Source organism: Felis catus, chromosome B4, assembly GCF_018350175.1.
Source record: "Felis catus isolate Fca126 chromosome B4, F.catus_Fca126_mat1.0, whole genome shotgun sequence".
Classification (NCBI taxonomy): domain Eukaryota; kingdom Metazoa; phylum Chordata; class Mammalia; order Carnivora; family Felidae; genus Felis; species Felis catus.
The window spans coordinates 124,988,903-125,003,133 of record NC_058374.1 but is presented as its reverse complement, the minus strand read 5'-3'; the positions used below and the strand labels follow the sequence as shown (position 1 = coordinate 125,003,133).

At 34.7% G+C, this 14,231-nt stretch overlaps 1 protein-coding gene across 4 annotated transcripts in view; it reads right to left on the bottom strand.

Annotated features, from left to right (window-relative positions):
* The window catches only part of WASHC4 (WASH complex subunit 4), a 59,865-nt gene that overhangs the window by 16,355 nt on the left and 29,279 nt on the right, over nt 1–14,231 (bottom strand). For 3 of the 4 annotated variants that reach the window (XM_023257391.2, XM_023257393.2, XM_045062260.1), the window contains exons 16-26: nt 12,763–12,870; nt 11,506–11,652; nt 11,301–11,380; nt 10,064–10,169; nt 9,358–9,474; nt 7,572–7,740; nt 7,133–7,287; nt 5,556–5,630; nt 5,183–5,287; nt 2,149–2,283; nt 377–485 (exon numbers count right to left, since the gene is read on the bottom strand). In XM_023257391.2, the coding sequence (XP_023113159.2) occupies nt 377–485; nt 2,149–2,283; nt 5,183–5,287; nt 5,556–5,630; nt 7,133–7,287; nt 7,572–7,740; nt 9,358–9,474; nt 10,064–10,169; nt 11,301–11,380; nt 11,506–11,652; nt 12,763–12,870 (1,306 nt within the window). The remainder of the gene's footprint in view (nt 1–376; nt 486–2,148; nt 2,284–5,182; nt 5,288–5,555; nt 5,631–7,132; nt 7,288–7,571; nt 7,741–9,357; nt 9,475–10,063; nt 10,170–11,300; nt 11,381–11,505; nt 11,653–12,762; nt 12,871–14,231) is intronic. The other variant, XM_023257392.2, reaches the window with a different exon arrangement.

The window sequence follows — 14,231 nt, the reverse complement described above, 5'->3', positions numbered from 1 at the left end:
TTATTTTATGCCTCTGCATTGAGGCTATAACTTCAGGAAGCCCATTTTAAAAGCCCAGAACAGTGCCATGAACAGAGTAAGTACCTAATAAATAGTTACAATCTGACTAATATGAGCATATTTGAGACGAGGTAAATATAGTTTTAATTGAATTGAAGAGGTTTTATTGAATTTCTTTTAGTCCACAGTCCCACAGTCTATCAATTATTTCTGTACCAACAGTGTAATCATACTTCAAAATCTTTTGGTAAGAAAATGACTCAGTGGAATAAAGTTGATCTCAGGCACTCACGTATTGTTTATTTATATGAGATATTCAAGGAGATAGCTATTTGGAATTTGTACTTTATTTCCCAACTCTTTTATAATAACTTACCAATCTGGCTGATGAGTTGCCTGAACTGATCAAGGTAGCTTTGTCCCTCTGGGGTAATTCCAAGTTTTCTGATGCCTCGATTAAATTTTTCTGCTCTTTCAAAAGGATACTAAAGAGATAATTTAAAGACTACCTTTATTAACAAAACCCCTAAAGCATAAAATGCCTACAAAATCAACCACGCTAATACCATTTTCCTTTCTAATTTTGTATTTCCACTGTGCTTAAAAAAAAAAAAATCACTTAAATCTAATGACAAAATTTATAGCACAAAAGCTACCAATGTTTAAGGTCAATACAAATTAAATTTCTTTTTGTCACTAGCTAAGGAAAATAATTACTAAAGCCACCAAACTTCAGTTTTCCATCACCATTATTAGTCTCCCAACATCCAACTACTCTATCAATAGATAAAAGGAACCAATTCCTCCTAGAAACACTTCTTCAGTGTCGTGCAGCCAAGTTCCTGTGGCAAAATAGGTATTGCACATAAACACACTCCTTCCCAAATAACATACATCAGCTGAGCCAAAATTTCTAATTGCCATCACTAATAAAAAATGATTTTTCAAGTCTTAGCTAATTAAAAGAGAAAATTACTCATTTTATATTACCAAATGGAAATAATTCTCATAAACAATAAAATGATCACTTATCTGAATACTAGTAATTTGTTCCAATAAACAGGAGTTAATATAATTCTCTACTTATAACTGTAATCTATAATTTTATTCAGTTATTTTACTAGGAAATAGTATTTTACTGCTCTGACATTGATGAAAACCACCACCTAGAATACTAGACGGTTGAAATTAGGTGATGCTAAAGAGCAATTAAAATAGTTCTATATGTGGCAAATCAAATATAAAACCCATATAAAAACCATGCTAGCCACATGGCTACAAGCCTCTTAACATTTCTCTTCATTATTGGAAAACTCAGTGCAGGGGTGAAGGGAAAACAGTATTCTTATAATACAGGGAATAACAGTTGGTGTGGTATTTTTAGAACTTGTGGCAACGTATATCAGAACTTTAAATATTCATATTCTGTGCCCTAGAAATTTCTCTTCAAGCAATTCATCTTTCAGAAATAATGTCCCAATACACAGAAATAAATGTGTAAGGATGTTCCCTGTAGCACTGTACATAACACTAAAAAAATCAGAAAAATCTAAATATCTGTCAGTAGGAGAAGGTTAAATAAGTTACGGTATATACATCTTTACTGTCAACTGTTAAAAAGAATGAGGTAGATCTATTATATGTACAGACTTGTGATAAGCATACTGTAAAATAATCTCTGTAGTATTACTCCCTTTTTGTTAGGGAAAAAAAAGCAATACGTGTATATGCAAACAAATATGTTTATCACACAGACATCTAAAAGCATCATATCACAACGTTAACAGCAACTGCCTCCAGAGAATGAAACTGGGAGGAAAGAGAAATGAGTGAGGTCATTTAGTTTATGCACTCTATATTGTTTAAATATTTCAAAATAAACATGTTTCTCTTCTGCATTATTTTAAAATAAATAAATAAAAGTAACACCTGGCCACATGGATCCTTACACTTTAGCCTACGAGTAAGAAACTATAAGGGAAAATACAAGAAACTTGGAGGCCAGATCTAGAAGACACTATTGTCAAAAATAACAAAAAAACTAAAATCCCACTACAGAGCTTCATAATGAACTTCAGCATAAACATCTCCTATACACTCAACAGCCAAATCAAACTACCTTGAAAAGAATACAAAAATAAAAAATACCTTATGATCATTTTGGTCCTTGACTTCCCTGAAAAACCGAATATCTTTTATCAATCTGGATTTGATATGTTCATCATACATAAACTGGCTGAATATGTAGAACTTCTTTTTCAAAAACTGGTAGGTGAAATTAACCTATAAAATTAAAATACAAAAAATTGGGAGAAGTTAATATAAAAATTAATGTCAAATCAACGTGACTGAATAACAATCAACTATAAGCTCTAAGTGAGATTTCATAAAGTCTAATATTTACAAAGCCTAATTCACACTGAAAATACTTAAATAAATGAAGCTTTTTTATTGCCCAAGTTTACAGAACTTTCTATAAGCTCCCCTTAAATATTTTAACTACCTATAAAAGGGGGAAAAAAAAGAAATACAAGGAAAATAACTTCATAACAGAACTAAGAGTTATAGTGAGAATAAAAAATACAAATTCAACACTCTAGCTTTTATGGCATAAACCACAATCAGAAGTTCCTGCTCCTTACTTATTACTAATCTGCATGCCTAGAATGATACTAAAGTAAGAAACACAGTGCTCTTTGAACTTTCCTGAAGGAAGACATTCAATGATGTACCCAGGAATATTTTAAGCACCTCCTTTGCACAAGGCAGGGTGTATCTGCTCTCACACTAGACATGGTGCTTGTTATCATGAAGTCTATATTCTAGCAGGAGTAACAGACATTTAAACAAGTATATGTGAAATAAATTTTTAAATCTCATCTGCAATAATTCATACAATGAGAAGTGCCAGTGCTTTGAGAATAAGTAATAATAAAAGGCCCTGATCAAGACTCAGAAAACCCCAAAAAAGTTGGATTTGAGCTGAGATTAAAGCCAAAATAACATGACATTATTTCTGACCTAAGCTGGAAGACTTGTACTAATTTCCATCTCCTCCACCCTCAAAAACTTCATTTTTTGACAGTCGTCATTCATCCAGTGTTAGAAATGGGTGCTTCCTCATAATTTTTCCTGTGGCTTAAACACTGTTTTCTTCTTGATCTTACTAGTAGTTGTCCTGGTAGAAATAGTCCCTTCTTTATCCTTCCCACTCTTTTTTTTTTTTTTTTTTTTTAATATTTACTTATTTTTGAGAGAGAGAGACAGACACACACACACAGAGCCCGAGTGGGGGAGGGGCAGAGAGGAAGACACAGAATCTCTGAGCTGTCAGCACCGAGCCCGATGTGGGGCTCAGACCCACAAACCATGAGATCATGACCTGAACCAAAGTCAGATGCTTAACTGACTGAACTATCCAGGCACCCCTAACCTTCCCACTCTTTTTTTTTTTTTTTTAATTTTTTTTTTTAACGTTTATTTATTTTTGAGACAGGGAGAGACAGCATGAACGGGGGAGGCTCAGAGAGAGAGAAGGAGACACAGAATCCGAAACAGGCTACAGCCTCCGAGCTGTCAGCACAGAGCCCGACGCGGGGCTCGAACTCACGGACCACGAGATCATGACCTGAGCCGAAGTCGGATGCTTAACCGACTGAGCCACCCAGGCGCCCCCTTCCCACTCTTAATAATGGGTAACTGCCAGTCTCTGATCTTATTTCTCTCTCTTTTTTTTAAGTGTCCTGGGAGGATCATCCAGGCTTTTTTTTTTTTTTTAATCTTTATGTATTTTTGAGAGAGACAGAGCACGAGTTGGGGAGGGGCAGAGAGAGAGGGAGACCCAGAATCCGGAGCAGGCTCCAGGCTCTGAGCTGTCAGCACAGACCCTGACACGGGGCTCAAACCCACGAATCATGAGATCATGCATGACCTGAGCCAAAGTCAGACGCTTAACTGACTGAGCCACCCAGGCACCCCTCATCTTATTTCTTCTATATTCACTTTGTCATCATCAAACATCAGGAATGTACATTCATTACTGTGATCAACTGATTCATGACTATATCCCCTGCTAGAGTGTAATCACCATGAGAGCAGAAACTGTTTTTCTCACCAAAGCACCTAGCACAGTGTCTCAGACATGTAAAATACACACATAATTATATCTGTTACATGAATGAGATTTCTGACAGATTCGAGGTCAAAAAAGAGTTTTATCCTTAAAAGTTCAGACATGATCTCCACACGAATGACTCCTTAAATTAGAAACTCTATGTCATTTCTATACTGCTAACTGCTAACTGCTATACTGCTGCTATACTGCTAACTGCTAAAACAGAACTCCAATCACATCTCCTATCAGCTCTATCACTTTAATGGCTCCTCACCAAATATTAAAATGGTCCTTATGTAATTTCCAGTTATGTAACTCCTCCCTATTTCTTTACTTTCAAACATGCTTAATAAGATTTTACTATTTAAGCATTCATATTTTTCTTTCCTCAAGGACAAATTAAGTGTACCCTGAAAACCAGGTTAAGTCAAAACAGCTCTTTTCCACAGAAGAAAAAATAGGATACAAATTCAAGTGATTCCCTCAAATGATAGTATGCCCATTTCTAAGATTCAAAATATTTTGAGTAAATTTCTACTTTTATGGATATTAAATAATTAGTAAGCTCTCCCCCCCAAAAAAGCATGACTAATGTTAAATAAACTGCTATCAATGGCTCGCGTGCAAAAGCAACAAATGATATCAGACAATCCACATAGATACATACATCTATGCCAGTGTCCCCAAATCTCTGATAGCACTTAATAATGATGTCCCTGAGATGGTAAGACATTTGAAAATGCCTTTTGTATCACAGAGCTTCCATGACAACCAACACAACTGTAGTGCCATTTTTTTTGAGATTTATTTTTAAGTAATCTCTACACCCAACATGGGGCTCAAACTCAGAACCCCAAGATCAAGAGTCACATGCTCTACCAACTAAGCCGGCCAGGCAGCCCCTCCTCAGACATTATAATTATACCAACCAAAAGAATGGAAATTCAGGTATATGATAAACAAGCAGTAGTGTATATTTACCAGAACGTTCTATGAGAAAACTATTTTCCAAACTACCAAATTAAACAGGAGTCTATTACCCACCCAATCCCCAAAAAAGACTCTTACTGTTGTATTCATGATTCCTGTGCCATGTGTTCGAATTGAATTAGCAATATGCCGAATATTAATAGTGTTCAAATGTTTGTTATTGCTTGTTCGTTCAATAAAAATCTGCAATGAAACAAATTTACACTAAATAACAACACAATCCATTGCAAATGCTGGTCAGTTACACAAAGAAAATTTTAGAATCTATTTCATTAAAAGATAATTTCATTGCAAAGTCATTCAATAATATAATCAAAGAAATAAAAAGATCTCTAAACAATTATTTTCTGCTTTATTTCATTAGTTTTCACTAATGAGAATCAATTTTTGCCCCTCAGCCTTCCTACTATACATCCACCCACATCAAAAAAAAATTCTAAAACCCACTCACCTGATTGTTGAGATTATAGAGGTATCGGGACACAAATATGTGAATATTTCTCATAATTTCCAAAACATCCAGGCCCTAAAACAACCCACACAGTTCTATTATTATTATAGTCAGACTTGTATCAATATAGTAACTTACTACCAATATTTAAAATTACTTTAAAAAAACAACTATATAAAGAGTACAACCAAAGGTTAAGCAGCCTTTTAACTACTACAATCAGGACTGTCTCCCTGGGAAACCTGGCTGCTTGTTATCTTACCCCTTTTGTAAGGACAGGAGCAGTTGTATTTAAAATTTCAGACATCCGTGACTCAATCATTTCCCCACCATTCTTGAGACTACTGGTCTTCCCAAAAATCTTCTGTATATATTTTACTAAATAAACTAATGGCCAGATTCTAAAAGGTAGTCAGGATATGTGGTGATATTTATAAAATACATACTATTTTTCAGGCACTGTGCAAGCAAGGTTCTTTTTATTTAATTCTCAAAAAATGAGGTATTAGTCTTCTAAATTCCACAGCTGAAGAAAATGAAGCTAAGGGAGTTCTCCAAGGTCAAACAGCTAGGAAGAGGCAGAACCCAGGGATTTTTAGAAAGTCTAATTCCAAATCCTTAGGCTTCTTTTAATTACCCTAGACTACCTTTAACATACAAGTTACCTATTAAGAATCCATAACTCTTCAGTTACTACTCTAACACCTAATGGCATCAGATGCATTGTCCCCCAGCTTTTCTAACTGGGGCCAAAGTAGCATCACAATACCCCTTTAAGTTTTCATTATAGTTTTTCTCATGTTTCAATCTAAAACTTGTTAACTCACTTTTTCTTCCCCTTGGTTATAAGTACATGAGCAGAAACTGTTACTATTTATTTTTGTATCCCAAAACATAGTTTGGTGCCTAGCATCTTTTCAGTAAATACTAAATGCATAAATGAATGAAAGGAAATACAAACTGATCCCAGAAATGGTACCTACACACAGTAGGCTGGAGGAAAACTTATCCTCAAATTTCAGAACTGAGTAAATGTTTTTTGATAAATATTATTTTTGGATTTTCTTAGGAAAAATACATGCAAATTAACTGAAAACATAACTTTTGCACTCATGAGATACTGTCATATTGTAAATTAGCTTACTGAATTAGCAAAAGTAAATCCTTCTGTGCACTCATTTTAAGAAGATATTTATAGTCATATACATTTGACCATTTCTTAAGATGTTAAAATTTATACATTATATCTAGGTTTAAAATCCTTAACTGTGATCTTGACTAAACTTTTTACAACTGGGCAGAAGTCACCACCTCACTATCCCATGGTTTCTGAAACACTGTATCTAAATCTATGTACATTTCAGATGTTCAACAAAAGCTGGAGTGTAAACAGAAAGCCTGTGGTAAATTATTCCTAAAGCAAATCAGCACCATTATTCTTGTCAAGTATGTAGTTTTATACAGCAAATATTTTCTTCAATTATAAACATGTGCTAAATTAAGAAGAAAAAAGAGACTTTTTAGAGAAACACTGCTATGCTACAAACACACTATGCTAGAAACATTTCATACTATACCTGTTCCAAAGTCTGACTAGGAAGATGAGCCTCCGTCATAACCAATCCATAACGCTGGGTAGCTAAATTTCTCATTTCACTGTACGTGGCCCAGTCATGAAGAGCTACTGTTGTGAGATTATAGAAGGTCTTGTCTAGGTAGTGAGTTACATAAGCTACCAAAAATAAATAAATAAATCAGTAAATATATAAACAAATTTTTGATTCATGAAAAAATAGAAAAGGAAGAAAGATGAAGCTTTTGGAAACGACTTGTCTTTGAACATCAGACTTCCTCCTTTAAAATAAGGTACTAGGAAAATAAAAAAGAAGAAACAAAAAAGAATTAAAGAATAAATGAATAACACAAAAATACCCTCAAAGTTTTTTTGTTGCTCGTTAACACTTAAGGGCAAACTGATATAGAATATGAGTTTAAGAAGGAAAGCAAAACACTCACCTCGAATGTCAATGAAACGATTGAAAAATCGAATTGGATTCAAAGAGAAAAAAAGGGCCAGGTCTTTCATGCCAACTTTGAAAGGGTTTCGGTCATCCAGCTTTAAATGAGTGTGCACAGAAAGCCGCAGATCCTTCTCTATTTCCTTGCATAACTTGTCCAGTAAATGCTATTCACAAAGGAATTGATACCTTAATTTTTCAAAATGATATTCCTATTGCCTTGCTCCTCTAAGGCATCTATGCATTGACCACTAGAGTTTTATAATGAGTTCAATGATGAAAGGATTGGTCAAACTGGTTTAAGAGTCTAAATAAGCTATGGTAAAATATTATTTTTATCAGGAAAATGAAAGTTACTTTGTTTTCCATTTTATTTTTATACTTTTTTAAAAAGATTTTTAAATAGGGGTGCATGGGTGGCTCAGTTGGTTAGGAGCCCGACTTCAGCTCAGGTCATGATCTCATGGTTCGTGGGTTCGAGCCCCACATTGGGCTCTGTGCTGACAGCTCAGAGCCTGGAGACTGCTTCATATTCTGTGCCTCCTTCTCTCTCTGCCCCTCCCCTGTCCGTACTCTTTCTCTCTTTCAAAACTAAATAAACATTTTAAAAAATTGTTTTTAAATACTCTACACCAAATGTGAGACTCGAACCCAAAACCCCGATATCAAGAGTTGCATGTTTCACAACTGAGTCAGCCAGGTGCCCCTGCTCTCCATTTTAAACCAACAATTGTTTTGACCACGAAGCAGTTAGATAAATCCGAAGTTTTTTATTTTCGTTAATACTCTAAAATTCTTAAAAAGAATTTCAAAAAGCTAATGTCTCATGGCTTCATTATAAAAAATGGGAAAATACAATATAAAGTATAACATTTAGGGGTGCCTAATATTAAAAAATATTAAAATATTAAAAAATACCTAAAAAAATAAAGTATAAACACTTATGGAAACCAGTAACAAAGAAGGAAATCCTGAGAACAAGCAACGGAAGAAATTTTTAAAAAGCTTCCTTATGATAATCATTAAAAAGAAAAAAAAAAAATCACAAAATTCATTGCTCTAAAGGTAATGAAATCAATCATCTTTTCTGGTCTACCATGAAATTCTAAATACTGGCCAGACATGTATCTTATTTTTAAATAAGAGTAGTTAATATAAGAAATTATATAAAATTTTTCATAATTTTATCAAACCTGCAGATGGCTTACATTGTGAACTTTACTCATTTTTATCTCTCCCTCCATGTAATACTGCTAGATGAAAATTTAAAATGTTAGTGTTTATAATATGGATTCCAGTAAAACAAGAAGGGATATACTACACTGCATATCTGAATTATTTCTGTTACACAAATACATCTTTAAATACAGAATATTTGGTCATAGCTCTCCAAATAACTCAACAAAATATCACTAGTTAAGCTGCCTGAAGTGCGCTACCGTTAGCAGCATTCAATATTCAAACCCACTTTGTATCTGCATTCTTCTAATAAACAGAACTTTACACTCAAAATCTGCTATTCACTAAAGTCAAGTATTTTTCCCAAATCCCTAGTCTGAATTTCTATATAAAACTTAGGAATTAAAGACCAATTTAGCATAACAGTGATACTGAAAAGTTCCTTCATTCTAGACAATGATTCATAAATAATAATTTATATTACTACTTACACATAACATGAATATATAATATAAATGAAAGCCTGCTTCAATCCAGAAAGTTTTTCCAAACACTGAAAAACTTAAAAACATGTATTTGGAATGCAATCTCAAATATGATGTTACCTCATTTAAGATTTCCATAATTTCTTTGTCATAGCAATCCAGAAGTATTTCGTGGGACTCTAAATGTCTTGCATGCATCATAGCAGGTACACAGTCACGTAAAGCACTGAACATGTACTAAGAAGAAAATCAGAATGTTCACGAATGTAGAAAAACCAGAGCTCTAATTAAAAAATAGCACAAAGGAAAAAATATATATACATCACAAAAGTTAATTATCTATCTTTGAAGACAAAACCTCAGTCTGAAGGTTTTTTTCACACATGCCTGTCTTACTTTCCTAAATAAGAAGAGCCAGATTTTATTCTCTAAAGCATATATATTAAATCAACAAAAAATTCACATTCACTTATCCTTTCTTGCCTTGAACATTCAAATATTTATTTCCAAAAGAAATAGAAAGATCTGAGTAACATATTCCTTGCTGACAAGTAAATGTCAGCCTATTGTGACATAAACTAATATCAAAGTGAAATGAGAATGATTAGGAATATGAGTAAAAGAGTTAAATATATTGATATTCATTAGCATTTATATCAAATTTAACTGCAGACTGTATAAATGCTCATTAAATATGGATAGTATTGTAAAAACATCAGCAGTCAATTTTTAAATGATCTATTAAGTCAAATGATTGTATTCAAAACTAGAATGGTTTGTACACTGACTAAAATGAGGGATTATTTTTATATTATTCTTCACTTACGTGTAATCTGGCTGCATCAACGGCATTTTCATATACATCATCTAAATAAATTGGAAAGACAGCTCGATGCCAGTATAAAAAACAACAGTCACATTGTGTTTGGACTCTACAATGTAAAGTAGTAATTAGTGGTAGCAAAATCAAAGCACTCCCCCTCCAAAATAACGAAAGGAACAGCATTACACATCACAATGGTAAGAGCTCAGTCTTACCCATTTTTGTATCCCCTACATCACTTAACCCAAAATTAGGAGAGAAAAGCCACAAAATACTTTCTAAATTGAACATGGGTAACAAAACTCCCCTATATCAGACACTGTCAGAATTCTGCACGTAGGCTAAAGCATACTTGAAAAACGATACACATAACTCTTAAGATAGAGTTTAATTTTTCAATACTATTTGATAGGACTGAACTTATAATACTTGCATCACATATGTACCATTTTACCTGTCTCAAAGTTGAAAAGCAGAACCTTTTAAAAAATTGTGACCAAAAAAACAAAAAAAATAGTTACACTTAACCTGCCTATAATCCTTGCCAAGTGACTATTTCACACCATTTTGGGGCAACAAAATGTTACACTAAGTATCTTACAATGAAGAAGGAGAAGATAGAAAGTTAAATGCTAGTACCTACACTTAAAGTCTCAGCTTCTTAGAACAACATAATATTGTTATAAATATGAGCTTTAAATGAAAAACTGTGCTATAACCTTAATTCACCTGGGAATCAAAATTCAGAAGACCCATTTTCCCTTCAAGAAACATATTGCTTCCTCAATAAAAAGAAAACAATAAAGTCACAAATGGCTACAAAAATAAGCCCAAAACTAAGTCATTTTAGTGAATTAATTCCAATTCATGTCAAAATAAAACTACAGAAAACTATGTGACATGAATCTCTAAGAGATGAAACTTTGTTATGAAGCAGCAATTTTAAAAGTCCACTAGGAGACTCATCACAGCAATCACAATATGCATCGGGGTCTAGCAGGTGCTCCATGGGTGATACCGTGTCTTCTCTGGGAGTTCTTCCAGAAGCTATTTCCTTACTATCGAAGCAAAGTTAAAGAAATATGATCCCCGGTCACAGACTCACTTTGGTCACACTAAAGGAGTGACAAGAGGAACTAATGGTCCACCTGGGTTATATTTCTTCTCTTGCTATGCTAAAAAGAAAACTGATGTTTCTATCAGCCTTATCTTTTGAGTATTGTTACATATCCCTACTTACCTTTCTCTAAGTTCACTGATAAGATCCAGCTTTTTCATGACTACTTGCAGTGGAAAGAGTTCTTCATCCTTAAATGTTTTCTATCAGGGAGGGGAAAGAATGACAGAGAAGTTGCAGTCAAAGTAAGAACAGGTTTCTTGGGTCAGTAAGAAGGAAAATGTGAAATCTCCAATTTCAGTTTCCTTCCATAACAGCAATAATTTACCATTTGTGTGCCAACACTTAGTGCCAAGGAAACAATAAGTCGTCGTTGCTTTGTGCTTGGTCCATTTAGAGTGTTTTCAGCCAAAACTAGAGCAGAGAGTACATCAAGACGCTGTTCGCTGTATTTTTTGTCAGAAATTACTCTTTTCTAAAGACAAAAAGAGAAAGCAAGAAATAACAGTTTTATTTCTGAAGCAATAACAAAGACTCGCAAGAAAAACTTCGTGGTAATCTTTTCCATGATTCAATTTAAGAGAGCCTAGACAAATGCTTTCCTTGATCAGCTTTTTCTGACATTATGTGCTTTATTTGTGTAACATTACCATTAATGCTGACAGGGACAGCAAATGTATTAAGCATATTTTTAAATTTCTATATTAGGCTTTCTGAAAGGCAGTTCAAGATGGCAACATAGGCCAGAGTCTAAAATTTCCATATTAATTTAATAAATTATTCTTTAAAAAAGAGGCATATTTTAAAACTACACAATGCCATTTTTTAAAATGTTTATTTTGAGAGACAGAGAGAGCACAAGTGGGGGAGGGGTAGAGAGGCAGGGAGGGAGAGAGAGAGAGAGAGGGGGGGGGGGAGAGGGAGCGGGAGAGGGAGGGAGAGGCAGAGAGAGGGAGACACAGAGAGAGAGAGAGAGAGAGAGAGAGAGAGAGAGAGAGAGAGAGAGACAGACTCCACACACTGCCCATGCACAGCTTGAAGCAGGGCTCAATCTCACAAACCATGAGATCATGACCTCAGCCAAAATCAAGAGTCAGATGCTTAACCAAATGAGCCACCCAGCCATTCCCACAATGTCATTTTTTAACAGAGGAGTGTTAATGTATTCCATGCTGCAAGTTCAGAGTTAACCCTGATTGCTCTAAGTAACAATCATAAAATACCATGGAGACAAAGGACCAAGAAATATTATGTTTGAAGGAATGGAGTAAACAGACTAAACTAAAAAAACACATATAAGGGCACATGGGTGGCTCAGTCCATTAAGCGTCCAACTCTGGATTTCGGCTCAGGTCATGATCTCATGGTTCGTGAGTTCGAGCCCTGTACTGGGCTCTGCGCTGACAGCATGGAGTCTACTTGGGATTCTCTCTCTCCCTCTGTCTGCCTCTCCCCCACTCATGCTCACTGTCTCAAAAAGAAATAAACTTAAAAAAAAATATGCTTAAAAATAAAAAACACACGTAAAACAACAGGAGAGCAAACTAAAAAGATAATTATGCTGAATATACAATAACCTTCATACCTTGGCTACAGAAATAGAATTAAGAGCCTGATGTTGAAGGTGCTGTGTTATATGTGAAACCGAATCAGCCACAACCATGCTTCTTCTGTAGAACATATGCTCTATAGCCTAAAAAGAACCACAAGTAATGCTATGAAAATCAACTTAAAACTTTTAGGCAAAATCACAGAATATCTTTAAGACCTTGGGCTAGGTAAGGAATTTGTAAATGGGATCCAAAAGAATTATTATATAAGATCGGTAAATTCAATTATATTAAGAATTTCTGTTCATCAAAAGCCACTATTAAAAAAATAAAAAGGCAAGCCAACATATGAGAAAATATCTGCGATGCACGAAGGTTTACTACTCAGAATGCATGAAACATTTTTAACAAATAATTTTTAAAAGAGGCAAATTCAATAGAAAACTGAACAAAAGAAATGAACTGATTTTTCACACAATAAACACTTGGAAAAGACACCCTCATCAACAATCAGGGAAATAAATAAAATCATTACAAATAAAATCATTTACCTCCCACCAAAAAAAAAAAAAAAAAGAAAAAGAAAAAGAAAAAGCCAGATAATACCAATGCTGGCCAGTTGGGGAACAAAGGGAGGTTTAATCTTGCAGAGGTATATAAACTGATTGCTCTCACTACTTTAAAAAACAATTTGGCAGGGCACCTGGGTGGCTTAGTTGGTTAAGTGTCCGACTTCAGCTCAGGTTATGATCTTATGGTTTGTGGGTTTGAGCCCTGCATCAGGCTCTGTGCTGACAGCTCAGAGCCTGGAACCTGCTTCGCATTCTATGTGTGTGTCTCCCTCTGACCCTCCCCACTCACACTCTGTCTCTCTCTCTCAAGAATAAACATTAAAAAAAAAAAAAAAAATTCTGGCATCATCTTGAAAAGCTGAACATGTAAGTAACACACAACCCAGCAATCCACTGGTAGATACAAAACTCAGCAAACCTCTGGCACAACTACACCAAGAAACAGATACAAGAACAGTAACACTGTATATGGTAGCAGCAACTGGAAATCACCCAAAGTCCATCTACAGGAAAGCTACACAGCAATGAAAATGAAGGAACCATAGCTACTCATCCCAGCATGGAAAAGTTCAAATACAAGATTCTGGGGGCACCTGGGTGGCTCAGTCAGTTGAGCCTCCGACTTCGGATCAGGTCATGATCTCACAGTCTGTGAGTTCGAGCCCCACGTTGGGCTCTGTGCTGGCAGCTCAGGGCCTGGAGCCTGCTTCAGATTCTGTCTCTCCCTCTCTCTCTGACCCTCCCCCATTCATGCTCTGTCTCTGTCTCAAAAATAAACATTAAAAAAAAAAAACTAAAAACCACCTTGATAAATTCCAATATTAATTCTAGTATTAAAAAAAAAATTCTGAGTTTAAAAAAGTAAAGAAGTACATAAAGTATTACTTCACTAACATAAACTTCAAGAGCATATATGACTAAATGATGAATGG